General features: G+C 39.4%; 1 protein-coding gene across 1 annotated transcript; it reads left to right on the forward strand.

Moving 5' to 3' along the window:
- Positions 1–16,360: 16,360 nt before the first annotated feature.
- Positions 16,361–17,780, forward strand: LOC307130229 (long neurotoxin homolog TA-bm16; the record flags this gene model as incomplete). The annotated part of the gene is made up of 3 exons (XM_079823189.1): positions 16,361–16,445; positions 16,873–16,968; positions 17,429–17,780. 3 exons carry the CDS (start codon positions 16,361–16,363, stop codon positions 17,509–17,511), a joined length of 264 nt encoding a protein of 87 aa, XP_079679315.1. The 3' UTR covers positions 17,512–17,780.
- Positions 17,781–21,327: the final 3,547 nt, after the last annotated feature.

Raw genomic sequence — 21,327 nt, forward strand, 5'->3', positions numbered from 1 at the left:
CAGCGTATAACGTAGGACCCTCCGGTGAGAATATGCTGGTTCTCGCAAGAACCAAGTTTTGCTCTATGCGCTTCCACGTTCGTCATCAGAACTGCATCCTACGTAATACGCTGGAACGTCAGTCTCTCTTGAACACTCGTACGACAGTTAGCGGAAGTTAGAGATTACAGTTTGTAAAGTTTTAAATATGGATATTTTTCTAACACAAACGCATTACTTCACTTCAGAAGGCCTTTATTAACCGGAGCAGTTATATGATGGATAGATGCACCTTTGTGGACTTCAAAACAGAAACAGCCATTCACTGACATAATAAAGCTTGGAAGAGGCAGGACATTTTTTTTAATATAACTCTGAAAGTACCCATTCACTGACATAATAAAGCTTGGAAGAGCCACGACATTTTTTTAATATAACTCTGAAAGTACAATGTCATATACACCTAGGATGACTCGAGGGTGAGTAAATCATGGGCTAATTTTCATTTTTGGGTGAACCATCCCTTTAATGGATGAATAAAATGACCGTAAACACACTGGCAGCCATTTTAATGATCTAAATCAGAGAACAAAATAACCTTGTGATATCTCTGATTCTATTTCTGACAGTGCACATCCAAATATAAGCTACTGTGTCCTCTAAGTTCCAGCTTAATTCTCTGTTTATAGATAGTGAGTCACTAAAAGAACATGCATCCGAAGACCTTTCTCTCTACCGTGGCCATAACAAATCAAGGAACTCTAGCTCCTGACCTGTAGGTGTATTATAAGAAAGCCAGCTGCCTATAGCTGAAGCTAATTCATCATGACATGGTCAATGAGGATCACACTGGTATGGCCTGCAGGGAAACTTCCATTAGTTTGCTGTCCACTGCACAACGTGTCTTATTCAGGGGGTAGGACTGACTGAAGAGAAACAGATCCATAAATAAGACTACAGAGATCCACTCTGGACTCATTTCGACATCTTCCAAAAATAAAAGTCACCTTTTGGTAAGGGTTAAATAAATTGAGGGGAAAACATATCTGTTCTGAGCTACAAAACAGTGACATTAGAATAGATAGATGGACTTTTATTTTTGAGGGAGCTGTCCCTTTATATTCCAAGAGCCATCTCTTCAGTTTTGCAAAGAAAGAGGTATCCTTAAAGTACCCAATTAACACGAGGAAAGATCTGGTGGTGAAGTATTTGGGGAAATCAAATTCCTTTTCAACAGGCCCCTTGCAGGAAAGCCAGCAATAGACCCCTTTATCTAATATATGCCAAGAATAATTAGGTTATTGCAGCACTGCCTGTTGTTGCTCAGTAATTAGGCTAGTCTCTTATGGATTCACTCCAGGTCACAATGACCTTGAGGAAGAGGGAAAAAATTGCCCACTATTGACATCTAAACTGAGGATAGCGGGTCAATTCCCACAGCCGGCAGGTTCACCCTGATCACGTACTGTGCGTTCCAGCGGCGGTGATGCGAAAAACCGTTGGAAGTTGAGGACGTGGAGATGAAAAGGAATGTATGATGAAGTGTACCAAGGTCCACAAGGAGACAATGAAGGCTCTGCCCCTCCCATGCCTCTTCCTGCATCTCTAGCCTGTGCTCTTGGCCTTGCTTTTGAGGTAACTTAAAAAACGCAAGGGCAAGTAGGCAGTTATCGCAGCGAGTTTCAGATATACTTTTTGTGGTCATGCATGCATTAAAAAGCTGTTCATCTTTCGCAAAGGCGCATTATATGGAATAACAAAATGAAGTTACATTTATGCAAGTGTTTGGCAACCTCATGCCTGTGCTCAGGCAGACTATAATTTTTCACATTGTATAATATAATATAATAATTATATCATGTCTTAACGTTTCAGTAGCTTTTATAAACGTGCCTTATAAAAAAATCATATCTTAAGACAAATCAATGGCATTGACATATTTAAGGATGTCAGTGCAAACTCACATTTGCAACTCACATCTGTAAAGCATGATTTCTTTTGCATTTTATTATGGCAATATTTTTAAACAATGCTTTCTCTGAAATAGATTATAAATGATACTTTAGGGTCACCTTGTACATTTTCTCCGTAATTTTCTAGTAAGACAACGCAGTCTGCCAAGTAATCTATGCTTTTAAACTCATTTTGTGGTGATAAATGTGCATCCTGTATTTTAATATGGTGATAAAAGATTTTGCCCATTCATGCTGTGCAATGTACAAGCTATTAAAGATATTCTGTCATCTACATTCTGCCAACATGGCTAGTTACAGGGTGGTAATTGGTCATATTGGATCCTTAATCAAAAAGCTCATTGTTTCTGCTGCCTGAAAAGAAACGATTACAGTCCCATATGCTGAGATGAAATGAAACAATTACATGTGATGGAAGCCAAAATATCTTTAAAGAGAAATTTCTAGTTGTATTCATAATGGGACTAATATGTGTCACTTAAAAATAATCCACATATTTACCTTATTCTGAATTCCAATGTTTTTGTTATTTGTAAAAGGAAATCTATTTGCAATTAAAATGCACATACGTTACACAAACATTATCATACTCTGTCATGACGACAAATGTGTAAGTTGCTGGAGGCAGGGTCATAATTGTCCATCTTTTTTTTTTTTAAAGCAGTTTTGTCTCACTTGCTGCTTCAGGCAAGATAAGACAAGACCAGTCGGGGAAAACATTCTAACAACTATGTGGTTCTTTTTATATGTAAATTTGTGCTAACTTGGTTGTATAATTTTAAATTTGGGAACACGCTTTCAAATCCCAATTTATATATTTATGAGTGTGTTTGCACGCATTAAGTTGCATTAAAATGAGTTTGAACAGGCATGATGCTTCTGACTGGCCATTCTGACGCATTGAGACATAAACTGGATATGTGTTAAAACCAGATAAAAATCAACAGGAGGTCACGCACTAGGGTCATCGAGTCATCAGCAGGAAACAGAAGAGGTCATGAAAGGTCAGAATGATAAACACCTTCATTGATGGGTGTGAGTCACCAGCAGGGCAGGAAATGAAGAGCTCCACCCCTCAGGGGTCACGAGAAGTTAAAGGTCCCAGGGAGGACACTGTTCTATGACGCAGGAGAGCGCAGATGAGTAGGCAGTATTGGTGCAATAAAAGTACTGAATCACCTCCTCCTGGACAGGACACGCTAAGCTGTTATAGTATAATGTGAAGTCATATGTCTATTGAAGGACTATGGTATTTTACAGCCTCCAAAATCTGCATAAATTAATCCATGAGTGAATATATAAATATGAATGAAATTAATAATTGATTCACTTCAATAAATTCAGCATCTTTCATTTTTCTAATGTTAATGCTGCTGCTGTCAACATCTAAAATGAATTCATCAATAGTGCACGTCATTAACATGTGGATGGAGGGTATTTTAGAGTGTTTTTCATATAGAAAGGGGATTAATATTGATGGCCTGTGGACGGCCCATAGCAGCTGAAAACTGGTGAGGAACCAAATACACCAAGGCTTTACTGCTTATTGAAATAGCGATTAGAAGTGGCGTGACTGACTGTTCTGAATGAAAAATTACAAACCTGACTATCTCTGTGGTGTCAAGGAGCATGTCAAGTGACCAGGCTGGGCATCAAGAGAGTGGTTTGCATTTATTTATTCCTAATTCAAACACAAATGTGTGTTTGTGTATAAATGTGTTAAGTACAGTTTAGGGAAAAAACATCTACTATTACATACTGTAGCTGAAGATTAGGCTAATTAAGTTGGTTAGCATAGCCCATTTAGTCTCTTCTGCTCAAAAAGGCTGCATTTATTTGATCAAAAATACAGTAAAAACAGCATTGTGTAATATTACAATTTAAAATAGCTATCTATGTGAATATATTTGAAACTGCAGCTTATTCCTGTGATGGCAAAGCTGAATTTTCATCAGTTATTACTCCAGTCTTCTAGCCTAGAAATCTAGACGCACCCTAGCGGCAGAAAATGTATTTTGCCGCGAGTGTAGTCTAGCAACTCTCAGTAGACCTGAGAGCTGGAAAAACCAAACTCTGGTCAGGCCAATCACAGCGCGTGTAGAGTCGTGGGCGGGCTTAACATAATGACGGCACGTCACGGCAGAGTTGCGGAGGTTCTGCGTGCTACTCGTAAACAAAGCTGGCGAACAGCGGTCTTTTGAATCGGTTTTGGCCGCGACTCTGGAAGACTTGGAGTTAAGCTTTTCTTTGAGAAAAGAACGGCACTGAAGTCATTCTTAAGAAAAGAAGATATTTTCAAAGTTTTGCCGACCGGATACGGCGAAAGTCTATCAACTAACGTTAGCTCGGCTTCACCTTCTTCTTCGCTCTGGTTGGTTGTGGCGCTCATGGCGCTATCCAATTGGGTGTAGAGGGAATTTGAAAGACAACCGTTTATCTCGCCCCTCGGATTGAGCCCTGTCAATGGTGAGTTTCCAGACCCAACATCTTGATGTGGGTCTGGCTTTTCAGGCTACCAGTCTTCAGTATCATGACCCTTCAGAAATCTTTCTAATATGCTGATTTGCTGCTGTCAGGGACTAGGCTATACCAGACTCAGAAAAGGTGACGATAGGGAACGCTGGAGCAAGGAGAGTAGTAGGAACTTTGCTAGGAGTCATTGTAAGAATTACTGGAGGTAGTTTACAGGTAGGAGTCTGTAGTCCTAGTTGTAGACCAGACAATGAGTGTGTATGAGGCATGTGCTTTTATGAGGTGATGAGCATGCTGATCCTGTGCAGATGATGGCTTAGTAAGTGCAGGTGATGAGCAGGAGGAATGCTGGGAATTGTAGTTTTGAGTGATATGGCTGGACTATGTGTGTGTGAATGGAGTATTAGATCCAGTAACAGCAGACAGGGGAACTGTGACAGCAACTGTGACAGACTGTTAGTGGGTGGGATATATTAGGCAGTAAGTGAACATTTTGTCCTCAAAGTTGATGTGTTAGAAGTAGAAAAAATGGGCAAGCGTAAGGATTTGAGCGAGTTTGACAAGGGCCAAATTGTGATGGCTAGACGACTGGGTCAGAGCATCTCCAAAACTGCAGCTCTTGTGGGGTGTTTCCGATCTGCAGTGGTCAGTATCAAAAGTGCTCCAAGGAAGGAACAGTGGTGAACAGGCAAGCTACTGTAGCTCAAATTGCTCAAGAAGTTAATGCTGGTTTTGATAGAAAGGTGTCAGAATACACAATGCATCGCAGTTTGTTGTGTATGGGGCTGCATAGCAACAGACCAGTCAGGGTGCCCATGCTGACCCCTGTCCACCGCCGAAAGCGCCAACAATGGACATGTGAGCATCAGAGCTGGACAATGGAAGAAGGTGGCCTGGTCTGATGAATGGCCGGGTGTGTGTGCGTTGCTACATGGGGAACACATGGCACCAGGATGCACTATGGGAAGAAGGCAAGCCGGTGGAGGGAGTGTGATGCTTTGGGCAATGTTCTGCTGGGAAACCTTGGGTCCTGCCATCCATCTGGATGTTTGACACGTACCACCTACCTAAGCATTATTGCAGACCATGTACACCCTTTCATGGAAACAGTATTCCCTGATGGCTTTGGTCTCTTTCAGCAGGATAATGTGCCCTGCCACAAAACAAAAATGGTTCAGGAATGGTTCGAGGAGCACAACAACGAGTTTGAGGTGTTGACTTGGCCTCCAAATTCCCCAGATCTCAATCCAATCGAGCATCTGTGGGATGTGCTGAACAAACAAGTTCGATCCATGGAGGCCCCGCACCTCGCAACTTACAGGACTGAAAGGATCAGCTGCTAACATCATGGCACCAGATACCACAGCACACCTTCAGGGGTCTAGTGGAGTTCATGCCTCAATGGGTCAGGGCTGTTTTGGCAGCAAAGGGGGGGAGCAACACGACACCTGATCAGTGTATATGTGTGTGTGTGTGTGTGTGTGTGTGTGTGTGTGTGTGTGTGTGTATATATATATATTAGGGCTGCGCGATATATCGAAATTAGCGAAATATCGCAAATGTACATATCGCAATATGCATATATTTATGCATAGAAATAGATTTTACATACTTAAAGCAATATCGTATCGCATATCGAATATCGCATTATTTAACAAGGATATCGCATTTCGCATTTTTCTTCAATATCGCACAGCCCTAATATATATATATATATATATATATATATATATATATATATATATATATATATATATATATATATATATATATATATATATATATATATATATATATATATATATATATATATATATATATATACACACATCAAAGAATCCTGAATAAAATGCATCATGGTTTCCACAAAAAAATTAAGAAGTACTGTTTTCAACATTGCTAATAATAAGAGATTTCTCTTGAGCAACAACTTAGCATATTAGAATGATTTATGAAGGATCGTGTGACACTGTAGACTGGAGTACAATATTGCTGTTTTACTGTATTTTTTATCAAATAAATGCATCCTCTCTGAGCAGAAGCGACTTTCAAAAACATTAAAACTTTTACCAACCTTAACGTTTGAAAAGCAGTAAATTAAAATAACAATAATTATATTTAGCCTTAAATTGTTGCCTGTCACGTCATTGTTGCCGTCCTGAGAAAGTGCCATTGAGATGAATGAGAATGCTAATGGATAGCTTTGTCCAGGTGTTATGGACCTCCTTAGTCCAAAACATAATGAGAAAGCCATGACACTCCCTTTCATGCAAGCAAAATCGTTGTAGTATTTACTCAGCGTTCTAAATCTAAGCGACCCTGAGATGTATTTAAGACGTGACTTACTCTCCCGAGAACAAACACAGGCAAACACGAACTCACAGGCCATATATTAAGACTTTCACAGGGAGGTCTCTGTTCCAAGAAGACCTTAAATAAACTGGCACATAGTGACCAAGAGGATGCAGCTGGACCATCTATCTGACTCCTGGCGCTCGAGCTGAATAGACAGAGAAGGAAAAGGGGGGAGAAAGAGAGCGAATGAGTGAAAGAGAGACGGATGAGAGCAGAAAAGAGTGCTAGACTCAAGAGCACAATGTGTGCACCTGGATAAAGCTCCCCCACATTACTCAGCTCTCATCCGGCCCAGTCCGGATACGCTCATCAAAGACCCCTGCTGTCTGAACTCCCCTCCACTCTTGTGCAACTTTCCTTTCGGTTTAATAACTCCTCTTCCTGCTCTTTGAATTATTTTTACAGCATCACGTCTGAGCTTTAAATACTTCCTGGGACTCTGAGAGTTCTTAGAACGGCTTCGAGAGCCTCTTGCATAGGACATTGTATCGTACTTAAACTTTAGCAACATAGGCATCACTGAGCAAAGCTTTTAAAAGTCACAGTTTACATTGATATTAACATACATTTATATCAATGCAAATGCATGTTATGTATGCACACACACACAGACACATTAATCCGCTCATTTACTATGTCACACTTGTTGATTTAACTATTCGGAAGCAAAAATACAAGCCCATTTGTCTCTGTTTGTCTCCCAGCGTGCTGCTGGGGCAGGCTGCTCTATAAAAGGCAGCTTTAACACTGAAACAGAGAGGCCAATGGCCCTGCATAGCTCTGAGGGACAGGAGTACATAAGGTCATCTACAGCATGGCTGATGAGGCACTGTCTGTAACCCAACTCACTGAGGGAACAAAAGGCCACAGAGGTCACGACCTCTCAGTCTCTCAGCCCAGTGCAAAGATAGGAGTTCAGAGAGACAAAGAAAGGGATGTGGAACATTAGCCGCTATTAAGCACTGCAAGTGTCAAATATTATCACACAAAAGTGAATATCGGAAAAAGATAAATATTCAATAAGGTCCAAAAGTCTGAGACCATGTGATAATGCATTTTATTATTTGAAAGTGCAAATGTAAAGTTGCAAATGCAAAATAAACGCATTATCACATGGGCTCAGACTTTTGAACCCTGCTGAATATTTTATAATATTTGTATTATATATAGTATTTGGTTTATCATCTGTTTTCTGAAGATTTGAGAATGTTTCAAAGACCACTTTGTGCATTAACTGAAGCAAGAACATTTGATTAATAATAGTAATGATAATAAGGCCTGTGTACTGTATAAAAATTATAATATTTTGTATTCTATATTATTGTTTTGTCTCAAATTAAAAAATCTTTATTAAATTATATGTAATAAATATAAATAAAGAATTAATAAATGTTGATAACAATAAATATTAAATAGTATTGTAAATTAATACATATTATATATCATTTGTTAAATGATATGTATTACTTTATCACATTGTTATCTAAGTTTAAAAGAAAAAGGGAACATTTCTATAAATGCAATAATAATAATAATAATACATATTGTATTATATCATTTCTAGATTTAAAAGAAACATTTTCTTTTTTTTTGCTCAGACTTTTGGATACCACTGTATTTATAAATGTATATTTTTATAGTTTGATAGAGTGAATTCATCTAACAGCCACAGAGGTTAACATATATTTTCCCTTAATTATTTCAATCTTTTCAAATTAACATTATTTTCTTCTTTGACCAAATGCAGCTGCTACGTCACACCCTTCAGATGTGAAATTTTCTGTAAACAAAAACTCCAGCAGGCATTGTTATTTTATAAAAACTCTACCACGAGGCGATATTTCAACAGATGAGCACCTGATGGGTCTTGGAGAGCTACTTTGCAATTCTGTCCCCATTCTTTATGTGTTGTACCGCCCACAATCTCGGGACTGCCTCTCTCCTAATCGCTGTAGCACAAGGCCCTCTGGAAGACTCCGACTCCATCACTTAATCAGGCACGTGCAGAGGGGGGGGGCTTTGGGTGCTCGAGCCCCTGCCCTTTTTCAAAATGAATCAAAAGTGCCCCTCTCAGACAAATATCAATGATAATATTGTGGTCAATAAAACTAAATAAATGTGATTATTATAACATGACAATGCATACAATAGTAACGAACGGCTCAAAAGTCGGACAATTTCTGTTGAGGCGTTGCCTTAACGCGTTGCTATGGGTTGCGTGCGTTTTGATTGACAGCTGATTTTCCACTGTTCGGAAGCGGCTCTCGAGCCAAATATGGTCCTTTCAGAGAGTGTGTGGCCTCACGGGAAAAAAGTAAACCAATATTTTTTTTTTCATCCATAATCAGAGCTAATCTGTTGATTTAATTACAAAGCTATATATGAGCTATTTATTTTAAAGTATTACACAATTCACCAATGCCCGTTTGTCATGTATAGGCTATACACCAACCAATCGTGATCTGGCAAAGCAAGTTCAAATTCCATTGGGCGATGTGGAGCGGTAATTTTCTGTTCTTATTCATAAATCGGCTGAAAATTACATGGACAGACGAACTAACGTTTGTGGAACAATTTCCTGCGGTTTGGCTCATTTTATAAATTGCATCACTGACAAAATGGATTTTAACAGACAACAAACAAATCCCTGCACAAAACAGCAGCAAAAGTCGCATTAATGGTAAGTAGTGTTAAATTCACTTGTGTTCATGTAGCCTATATTGATACATCGTTTACTATTTCATGAAACTATCAAAGTTAACAAAACCCAAGTGCCACCGGCACCTACAGGCCTATTAAGTGAAGTGTGGCGAAATGGTTACATGAAAGGACTTTATTATATTACCATTTTTGAATATTATGCAGCATTATGAAATAAGTCTCTTATGTTCATCAAGCCTGCATTTATTTGATAAAAAACAGCAATATTGCGAAATATATTAAATAATGGTTTTCTATTTTAAAATAATTTAAAATATAATTTATTCCTGTGATCACAGCTGTATTTTCAGCATCATTACTCCACTCGTCAGTGTCACATGATCATTCAGAAATCATTCTAATATGAGGATTTAATGTCAATGAAGGAAACTGTGATACTCTTTTAAAGATTCTTTGATAAATAAAAAGTTAAAAAGAACACAATGTAATAATATTTCACAATATTAGGCTACTGTTTTTTCTGTATTTTTGATTAAATAAATGCAGGCTTGACGAGCGTAAGGATATATATACATATACATATATATATATATATATGTGTGTATATATATATATGTGTGTGTATATATATATATATATATATATACACACACATATACATATATATATATATATATATATATATATATATATATATATATATATATATATATATATATATATATATATATATATATATATATATATATATATTTACATATTGCCCCTTTTTTACATTTGAGCCCCTGCCCCTGACGAACTCTCTGCACGGCCCTGCACTTAATCCTGTGTCCTGTTTGATTCTGCAAGGCACTCATCGCAAGGCTACGTGAACAGAGTGGAATATGTTTTCACGCCCGGGTGGTTATTTGATTAGGTATACCGAAGGTTTATGTGATAAAGCGCTAGCCAGGTCTCGCTGTAGTAAGCTCTGTTCCAATTCAGAGACAAGGACAAGAGGAACACATGTACTGTATGGGACAAGCCGAGAGTTTAATGTCATCTTGCCGCATTTGCTCCATACACCTTCCTAAGAGGGTAAAGCATGGCTCCCAAGTTTATAAGAAGTTCTTGTTCTTATGAAACAGAGCCACTTATACAATAAAACAGCATTTGGAAATGGACTCGTTGTTCTTTTTCAGAGAGGTTCTGGTTCGTTTTTTAGGCATATTTAGCCTGAGGATAAATAGGATCATTACCGAGTCTTCTTTCATTAAACTTGTCAGGTGTTGTATTATTGATTTCTATAAATGCTACCAACTTTCAGCTGCATTTAGCTAAGCCGTCCCTCACGTATAGCATTATTGACATATGTGATGTCGTTGTCTGACTCGGGGAATAAATGTTTGTGTGTTTAGCTTTGGTCGGTAATCTGTTAACCATTCCTGCATTTGGGAACCGGCCTGTCTGCAGTGTGACATGAGGGGGCCGTGGGCAGGCCGATTAGAAAGCTGCTTCATTACCCTTTGTCACATCAGCTCAGATTTATGGGGCCTAATGGAGGACACTCTGTTTCTGCAATTTACAGAGCGAGATGGGAAATCAGAAGTTTTTTGCTACCCATTACAGTCACTACATTGCGCTTTGGAAGAGAGAATGACTTTTATTAAGCAGCAAGATCAGACTGCTTGGCCCTTCAGACTCTTTCACTTTGCAAATGGTGCCATTTATTTCAGAGTAGTACTGGCAAAGCAATGCGCTGGGTTGTTTAAATGAGAATTGTATGACCAACTGCATTCTGAGGAGAGTTTAGTTATTCAGCTGTGAAATGCAAACAAAATAAATCATGCACTTACACATTTGATTGGCTCAATCGCAGCATCTGCTGGCTGCCAGCAGTACTGCAGTGCTTGCTAATTTAGGGCTGTTTTATGAATCCTAATAAAATGCTATGTATTAGCCTTTACATTTACAGATTCAATTGAGATCTTTTTATTTATATACTTGCAAGTTGCTTGTTGCAAGACAGTCTGTTCTGGACATTTTCCTCTGGATGTCATTGACACAGGTGAAGGCATTATGAGATGTCACTTCAGAAGGTCATATGGTCAACACAGTTAAAACCCATAAAACACTCAACTTTGTTTCCTTAGACTCAGCTGTCAGAATATACAGTCTGCACTTGTGCTGTAAAGAAGTTTGTGAAATGTGCTTTTCTAAAGATCAGAGGGGTCCAAAGGTCTTTATGAACTGGCAACCCTAAATCATGATTCACTGTCACCTGTATCCTTAAACCCCAAATGTTTTATTGAAGTGATTATTTATACAGGAATTAAACTGCTTACTAAATGAAACTTTTAGCAATTCATTTAATGCATCAAATTACACTAGAAGCCCAATATTTCATTTTGTTAAGTGGTATACTAAAGAACTAAGCTTTCCGATAAATTGCTTTTATTAAAAAATGAATTAATGGATCGATAGATGTATAGTTGAGTGATTTATGAATAAACAGATGGATGGATAACTAAAGAGAAGAGAGAGACAGATGGATAGATGGATGTCTAGGTTGAGGAATGCTAATGTTTAATTATCTTAAGCATTCATTATTTTGGTATGAAATACTCATTTTGTATATTGAACTGAAATATGTTCAATGTTTTCTTTTAAGAAAATGTTTTGTCTTAAGCACACTGCATGGGAATTTGGTTCTGATTATCAGAATTTGGTTCTGATAGCCCTTATATTATAAACACATTAATCCATATTCCAGTAATTTTTAAAAAAATATCTTTTTTTTTTCTTTATGAAGGCCAGGCCATAATAACTTGCTGAATGTTTGTCTAATTACTTTTGATCTTTGTTGCCCCCTGCTGTCTATGTTAGTTAGACCCTCATGTTTTGATCTCCATATTACAGCATTTACCATATATATTATGGCTTTTTAAGGTATTCTGGGTTTTCTCCGATGCCTCACCTTATATTATACATCCTCATTTACTAAAATAGCATATTTAAATTACTAATCACAAATTAACAATGTTATCCTCAAGAGCAGTGCATTTTTTTAAATCAAAATTGTAATTACTTGCAATGAAATCGAAATGTTCCTTGAACACTGATACCTTGAACACTCTAACTAAATTATTAATCCATTATCTTATCTTCATTAATGACAACGTTTGTGCAGAGCTGTGAAAATATTTGTCTGGTTTCACAAGTGGAAGATATTCTTCATATTTGGCAACCTGACCATACTTCTAGAGAGTCTAGAGAGCTGAACATTAGCAATTGCCTCCAATATTCTAAGATCTCTCCTCAAAGCAATAACTAGCCTCAAACTTCTATGGAAATGCCAGAGCCTAAAAGCAATACTAATCTTTATACAGATTACCCATAAGGCCTGTCCATGCCCCAGCTGTAATAAGCATTGAATTCACTTGGCCCTTATGGCCCTAAGGTACATGCTATTAGAGATCAATTTGCCAGCTGGCCTGTAATTTCTACTTCGAGATGAGATTTGCATTTTTAATAAGAGGTAAGAGGCCATGAGAGGTTATGAAATAACAGAGTGATTTAGTATAGAATGAGAAGTGGTCCAAGTACAGATCCCAGAGGAACACCAGAGGATTGTTGGTGGGGAGATTAATTGGATGTTTTCTATGGTACCTGACAGGCTTAGAAATGCAGGCGGAATATGAATTTAAGGGCTCTGCATTTTAGATGCCCATCTTACAAAAATAGGGTGGTTTAAGGTTTCAATCAGTGTTGGGGAAAGTTACTTGTAAAAGTAATGCATTACAATATTGTGTTATAAATAAGTAACTAATTGCGTTATTTAGCAACTTTTTATGGAAAGTAATGTTACATTCCTTTTTCTCATCTGGGCTAGGCTTGCTTGTTTAATAGCCGAAAAAAGGTTCTAACTTAAAGGCCCTTTCACACCAAAAAATGAAATGAAAAAAAATAAAAATAATTCAAAGTCACACCTGGGGCACTGTGCTGCCAATCTAAATTGTATATATTCTGTGGAGAATTGTGTGTGTGTGTGTGGGTGTGTGGGTCACTGGTCCCTTACGAAATACATCGATCATGCTCTGTTGCTAAGTGGATCATCGTTCACTGTTGGAACTATGGATGAGGGACCCCATAATCACATAGTACAACACCAGAACCTCGTCACATCATGGCTGTCACGCCAGAGTCTCCAGCCGTCATGGATGCTATGCTACAGTCTCCAGCCACCATGGCCACCACGCCAGAGTCTCCAGCCGTCATGGCTGCCCCGCCAGAGTCTTCAGCCACTATGGTCCCCACACCAGTCTCCAGCCACCATGGCCACCACACCAGAGTCTCCAGCCACCCTGGCCTCCAAGCCAGAGTCTCCAGCCATCATGGCTGCCATGCCAGAGTCTCCAGTCTGGATCTCCAGCTGCCAGAGTCTTCAGCCTTCATGGCCACCATGCCAGAGTCTCCAGCCATCATGGCTGCCAGGCTAGAGTCTCCGGCCGTCATGGCCACCATGCCAGAGTACCCAGCCATCATGGCTGCTAGGCTAGAGTCTCCAGCCCCCCTGGCCTCCAAGCCAGAGTCTCCAGCCACCCTGGCCTCCAAGCCAGAGTCTCCAGCCATCATGGCTGCCATGCCAGAGTCTCCAGTCTGGGTCTCCAGCTGCCAGAGTCTCCAGCCACCCTGGCCTCCAAGCCAGAGTCTCCAGCCATCATGGCTGCCACGCCAGAGTTTCCAGTCTGGGTCTCCAGCTGCCAGAGTCTCCAGCCTTCATGGCCACCACGCCAGAGTCTCCAGCCATCATGGCTGCCAGGCCAGAGTCTCCAGTTTGGTTCTCCAGCTGCCAGAATCTCCAGCCTTCATGGCCACCACGCCAGAGTATCCAGCCATCATGGCTGCCAGGCTAGAGTCTCCAGCCACCCTGGCCTCCAAGCCAGAGTCTCCAGCCATCATGGCTGCCATGCCAGAGTCTCCAGTCTGGGTCTCCAGCTGCCAGAGTCTCCAGCCTTCATGGTCCCCACACCAGTCTCCAGCCACCATGGCCACCACGCCAGAGTCTCCAGCCACCCTGGTCCCCAAGCCAGAGTGTCCAGCCACCCTGGCCACCACACCAGAGTCTCCAGCCACCATGGCCACCACGCCAGAGTCTCCAGCCACCCTGGTCCCCAAGCCAGAGTGTCCAGCCACCCTGGCCACCACACCAGAGTCTCCAGCCACCATGGCCACCACACCAGATTCTCCAGCCTTCATGGCCACCACGCCAGAGTCTCCAGCCACCATGGCCACCACACCAGAGTCTCCAGCCTTCATGGCCACCACACCAGATTCTCCAGCCTCCCTGGCCTCCACACCAGAGTCTCCAGCCACCATGGCCACCACGCCAGAGTCTCCAGCCACCCTGGTCCCCAAGCCAGAGTCTCCAGCCACCCTGGCCACCACACCAGAGTCTCCAGCCACCCTGGTCCCCAAGCCAGAGTCTCCAGCCACCCTGGCCACCACACCAGAGTCTCCAGCCACCATGGCCACCACACCAGAGTCTCCAGCCACCATGGCCACCACACCAGAGTCTCCAGCCACCCTGGCCACCACACCAGAGTCTCCAGCCACCCTGGCCACCACACCAGAGTCTCCAGCCACCATGGCCACCACACCAGATTCTCCAGCCTTCATGGCCACCACGCCAGAGTCTCCAGCCATCATGGCTGCCACGCCAGACTCTCCAGCCTTCATGGCCACCACACCAGAGTATCCAGCCATCATAGCTGCCAGGCTAGAGTCTCCGGCTGTCATGGCCACCACGCCAGAGTCTCCAGCCTTCATGTCACGCCATGGCCACCATGCCAGAGCCCCCATTCTTTCATGTCTTTTATTTTGAAATTTTTCTTGGTCTTGTTTCCTGGTTTGTCATGTGACTTGCCCCTTATGTGATCTTTTCATGTGTTCCTTACTTGTGTCATGTCCTAATTGGTTCATTATTTGATTCCTTGTTTGTCATTTGTCCTTGTTTATAAATAGCCCTCATGCTACTATTTTCTCTTGTCAAGCTTTGTTTTGTGTAACCTGCTGTTTGGTGAGTTTGTCAAGTCTGTTTATGGTCATAGTCAAGTTCTGTTCAAGTCTAGTTCTCACGTTCAAGTGCTCATGTTTATGTTATTTTTTAGATACATTTATTTTTGTATCACATTTATCATTTATCAAATAAACTGCACATTGGTTTAGATTCCTCTCCTTCACTGGACTTAAATGTTACACCAACACTGGTTTCAATAACTGTAATTAGAATTATATAATAAAATAGAAGTACAGTCAAAACAGTTCAGAGGTTAGTTGTGATATTTGGAAAAAAAAAGGGACATAAAATAGTTTAGGGCTGAGGGTGTAAATCATTGTGGTATAATCTGCCAGTGCTGGAAAAGTGATCTTAATCTTAAAATAACGAAATTATCACATGACAGCAGATGAGTCTAAAACAGTGGTTCCCAACCACGTTCCTGGAGGACCCCCAACAGTGCACATTTTGGATGTGTCCTTTGTCTGACACACCCACATCAGGTCTTGGAGTAGCTACTAATGAGCTGATAACCTGAATCAGGTGTGTTTGATTGAGGAGACATGCAAAATGTGCACTGTTGGGGGTCCTCCAGGAACGTGGTTGGGAACCACTGGTCTAAAAGGCTAGAAAAAGATGCCCCCGAGTTACAGGCTTGATAGAAGTTCTTGGATCTTGCATATTGGATCAAGTACAGACAATAAGCTAAGCACAGAGAATTAGCCAACCAGAACTGCAATGTACAAAATCATTTTACTTCCTTGTCCAGGAACTAAGCTAACATCTATATATAGTTACATGAAACCTGTTATGCTGCATTACTGTTCTGCTTTAGAAAGAATGTATTTTCGGTAAAAGGTGTAACCAAGGTATATAAAGAATCATGTTCCTCTGCGTGACCAGACCAGATTTCATCATGAAGACGCTAGTGTGTGCTTTTGTTGTGGTGCTCCTCTGCAGTGCATCAGGTAAGACAAAAGCTTTTCTATACATCTATCCATCTATCTATCTATCTATCTATCTATCTATCTATCTATCTATCTATCTATCTATCTATCTATCTATCTATCTATCTATCTATCTATCTATCTATCTATCTATCTATCTATCTATCTATCTATCTATCTATCTATCTATCTATCTATCTATCTATCTATCTATCTATCTATCTATCTATCTATCTTAAAAGTGTAATTTTCGAATATTATTCAAATGATTAATTGAAAAGAATCAACAGAAGTTAATGATTTTTTTACGAACTGGACATTGCTATCATGCTTTGGAGTAAGTTTGGAATGTATGTTTGAAATGAAAAAGTTTTACAAAATACTCTGAAAAAGTGCAGGTAAATTTCACCATTATTATCTATTTGTCTAATATGTAATCTCGCATCAGTGCACTCACTGACATGCTACACCTGTGTGGATGGGGACTGCAAGACCCCAACTGAATGCCCAACCTCAAGCAATTTCTGCAAAATGGTTTCAACACGTAAGCAAACAATATTAAAATAGATATTTACTGAATTTTCAATTGTCAGTAACAGCGAGTGTTATTCTAGTATGCTATCATTTATATACTATTATAGTTTTTGTTCATATTTAAATTTTTTAATATAATCATTATTTGTTGATGTTTTTCTTTTAGTTCAGCATTTTTTAAATATCTATATATATTTTATTTTACTTTTTAGTTTTAGATATTTTAGTACTTCAACTTAAACTAAATGAAAACGAGAAATGTTGCCTTGGCAGCTAACTGAAAAAAAATAAGTTGGAGTGTTTTTATTTTATTTATGGTTTTAGTTATAGTTCATGATAATGACCTTGAACAGGCTCAATATGTATTACCTTTCCACTGGTGATTAAAAAAGTAAAATGTAATTTCTTTATTAGAAATCTGTATTATAGAAATTTAGATATATGATATTAACCTGTTTTTCTAAACACAGCCACACTGTTCGCCCGGACATGTGAGGAGTTCTGTGTGCCTGGACTGAATGTCTACTGCTGCACTTCTGATCTGTGTGACTGATCTCTCAATGTCACCAATCCTGTTGATCTCTGTCCTTGAGTCAGGCACTAATGTTCATTGTAATAGCGTAGTAGCACTGGGTTGCTGTAGGTGTACGTTTTATTTGTAATCCGCTGTTGTAAGTTACGTTTTTTCCCCCTCTAATTCTTTTTCAATCTGACTCAACATGGATTGTTTTACATATCACTGCTTAAATGGATTTCTAATAAGCGTGATTCTGTCCCAGCTCTGTATGATTTGATTTATGAATTAAATAAAATCTACTCAGTAAAACGCTGTGTATGTGTGTTTAAGTCAAAGTAGAATCAAAGAGATGTAGGTCATTCGAGAGAGATGTTATGATGCCATATGTGTCTGGATTATCTGCTTTTAACAGATGAGAAGACTAGAAGCTAAACATGCACTCCAGACAGTGATATTCAAAACTGCATATCAAATAGGTGATTTAAAACATAATAACCTGCTTGTTTCTCTATTAGGGTCTATGAGATGCTCTGTACATTTTATAAACCCTTTATTGTGAGGTTATTGAACTCTATTGTTCCGTCTGTGAGTATTATGACACAAGTGACTTTTATTTTTGCACAGATAACTGTGCTGCTTGTTATAATATTCATTATAATATAATGCTAATTATATATATATATATTTTAAAAATGCTTTCTTGTACACAAAAAAGTTGGGCATATTTTAATAATCTTAATTCAAACAAGGAAATATGGGTCAGATGTGAATTAATCCTCCATTAATCCTTTATTTTCCATGACTGCAGGGTTTGTTATTAAAGAGATTGAGGATTTTCTTCTTTTAAAAAAACCCAGCTGGGAACCTGCGCACCTTCTTTCACACAGCGCCTGGGACAGCAATTTATCTTGTCATGTTCTCTAATGGACAGCAAAAGATTAAGAGCCGGAGGCCTCGTGTGTTGAATTGACACGGCATTTTTGTCAATTTACAAGTTCTAAGAAATGAGCAAGTGAATGAGCTGTCGTTTCTCAGAATCAGGGCTCTTTTGCTGATTAAGAGAGAAAGATATATCCAAGATTTGTCAAGAAAGAGGAAGAAAAGCGGACACATAGCAGTGTGATGGATTGAACTTTAACCGAATTGAGGCCTTGCCATCTTGACTTGGCTATGATTAACATGAATTCCAGTTTGCAACTGAATATAGAATAAGGAAAAATGGAAAAAAATGATTGGACAGTGAGAAGTGAGTGTTGCCCACTGAAAAGAGCCAGACCAAAAATGCAAGTTTGTTAAAATGATGCCTAAATACTTCATTTGCATGAAGTCATGAAAAAAGCTAAGTTGTTTAATTTTAACATTTTAAGCAATACATTTGGAATAACATGCACCAAAGATTGCATTCTTGATGACTTTAAAATGGAATCTGCTACTAGAATTACCCATAAAATATGCATTTGTAAGTATGCAGGACTAATCATTAAATTTACGAGAGCACATTAATTATTTGAGTGCATTAGTTGTGCTTTCTCTGCCAGACCAGCCATCACCTCAAACTGCCCTTTTCATAGCAACATAAAGGAAATGAACAGATTGCATAATTTGGCAGCCTTCCAAAAATCAAAACAAGCAGATTATCACTGAAGCAAATCAAATATCTGATGACCTTCACAATCATCTGTGTGCACAGCCAGAGAGAAACCATGAACATCTTGCTTTCATTGTGACCCACTTTCTGCGACAGCTTACACATTCTTGAACCAGATTCACCTCCTGTCCTGAGTCTGAAACGCTGCGCTGTGCACCATAATCCTCTGGGCCTATTTTTAAGACAATTCCAGATATAAACGACTTAAGGGTTGTTGACAAGACATCACATGCACTTTGGCTAAAAAACACTCGCTGTGCTAGCAGGTAATGTCAGGTGCCAAGGCGGTGCATCCTCAGCTGGGTAGATTTTCTCTAGCTGAGAATGGATGAAAAGAGATTTACCCAAGTGTCTACAGTTTTTATTACAACATGCAATGTCACACTCCTTGGGTTATAGAATGTAGAAAGTGAAACTGTGCACTTAAGGGAGCATTTCTGTGTGACCGGAGGCTTACAAGTCTAACCTTGAGGTTCAGTCATATTAAATCATATTTTAACTTAAAACTAGGCGTAATTCAGATGGTCCCACGCTGAGAATATATTAGTTACCGAATATGTTTTACAGTGCAGTCAAGGTTTTTGAAGGTATACTTGAATGATAGATTTTCCTAAGAGCTATGCTTTAATGTCACCTTCATTTTCCCTGTGGATGGAGACAGAACATGGTGCTTGGTTAATAAAATATCACTGCCATATTTAAGTATATCTTATGTCACCAGCAAGAAAAAGAGGTCAACGTTCCCTGTGTAGAGACTGCTGGTGTTCTGTTGTCTTCAGTCTACTTACAATGTTGTATATAATATAAATTAGTATGTTATACTCAGTGGTCACTTTATTAGGTACACCTTTTCAAATGCACCTTCTCAATGTATTTAGGCATGGTCAAGCCGATCTGCTGAAGTTCAAACTGAGCATCAGAATGGGGAAGAAAGGTGTGACTTTGAACGTGGCATGGTTGCCACGGAATATTCTGACCCATCTCTAGGGTTTAAAGAGAATGGTAAAAAATATATCCAGTGAGCGGCAGTTCTGTGGGTGAAAATGCCTTGTTGATGCCAGAGGTCAAAGGAGAATGGCCGGACTGGTTTGAGCTAATAGAAAGGCAACAATAACTCTAATAAACACTCTTTACAACCGAGGTATGCAGAATAGCATCTCTGAATGCACAACATGTCGTACCTCGAAGCAGATGGGATACAGCTGCAGAAGAACACGACGGGTGTTCCTTCTGTCCTCTAAGATCAGGAAACTGAGACTACAATTGGCACGGGCTCACCAAAATGGGACATTGCCTGGTCTGATGAGTCTCGATTTTGGTATTAAACATCAACGGTTCAGGCTGCAGGTGGTGGTGTAATGGTGTGGGGGAGATTTTCTTGGAACACTTTGCGCTTCTTAATACCAATTGAGCATCGTTTAAACACCACAGCCTACCTGAGTATTGTTACTGACCATGTCCATCCCTTTATGACCACAGTGTACACATCTTCTGATGGCTATTTCCAGCAGGATAGCGTGCCATGTCACAAAGCTCAAATAATCTCAAACGGGTTTATAGTACATGACAGGGAGTTCACTACACTCAAATGGCCTTCAGTCACCAGATCTCAATCCACCTTTGGAATGTGGTGGAACTGGAGAGTTGCATCATGGATACGATACGACAGTAAACAAATCTCTAGCAACTGTGTGATGCCATCATGCCAAAATGGACCAAAACCACTGACGAATGTTTCCAACACCATGAAGAATTAAGGCAGTTCTGAAGGCAAAAGGGACTACCAAGATGTACCTAATAAAGTGGCCTCTGAATTATACATGTGTGTTATAACATTTGGCTAAATTCAATATTTCTAAAATATTTTATAATTCAGTTATCAAATATAATATTTTTTAAATAAATATTTGTTTTCCATTGGCCTGTAATAAAGCATTGGCCTGAAGCATGTGAGTGGAGCATCCACAAATAATCATTTCAGAAATAATGTTAATTCATGTGAAAACTATAAATATGACATTTGAGAATTTTTAAATATATAAATGAAGTATAAGGCAGCATAATGCTGCTTCTAATGCTGCTTTTATTTACATAGAACCAAATCCGCATCAGACATGCTAAGAAAAAAAGCGCAGACACATACACTCAAAAAACGTATTTGTTGAATTTACTTGTAATTTACAAGCTGCGTCAAGTGGTTCCAC

This window comes from Gobio gobio, assembly GCF_949357685.1.
Source record: "Gobio gobio genome assembly, chromosome: 8".
NCBI classification, from domain to species: Eukaryota; Metazoa; Chordata; class Actinopteri; order Cypriniformes; family Gobionidae; genus Gobio; species Gobio gobio.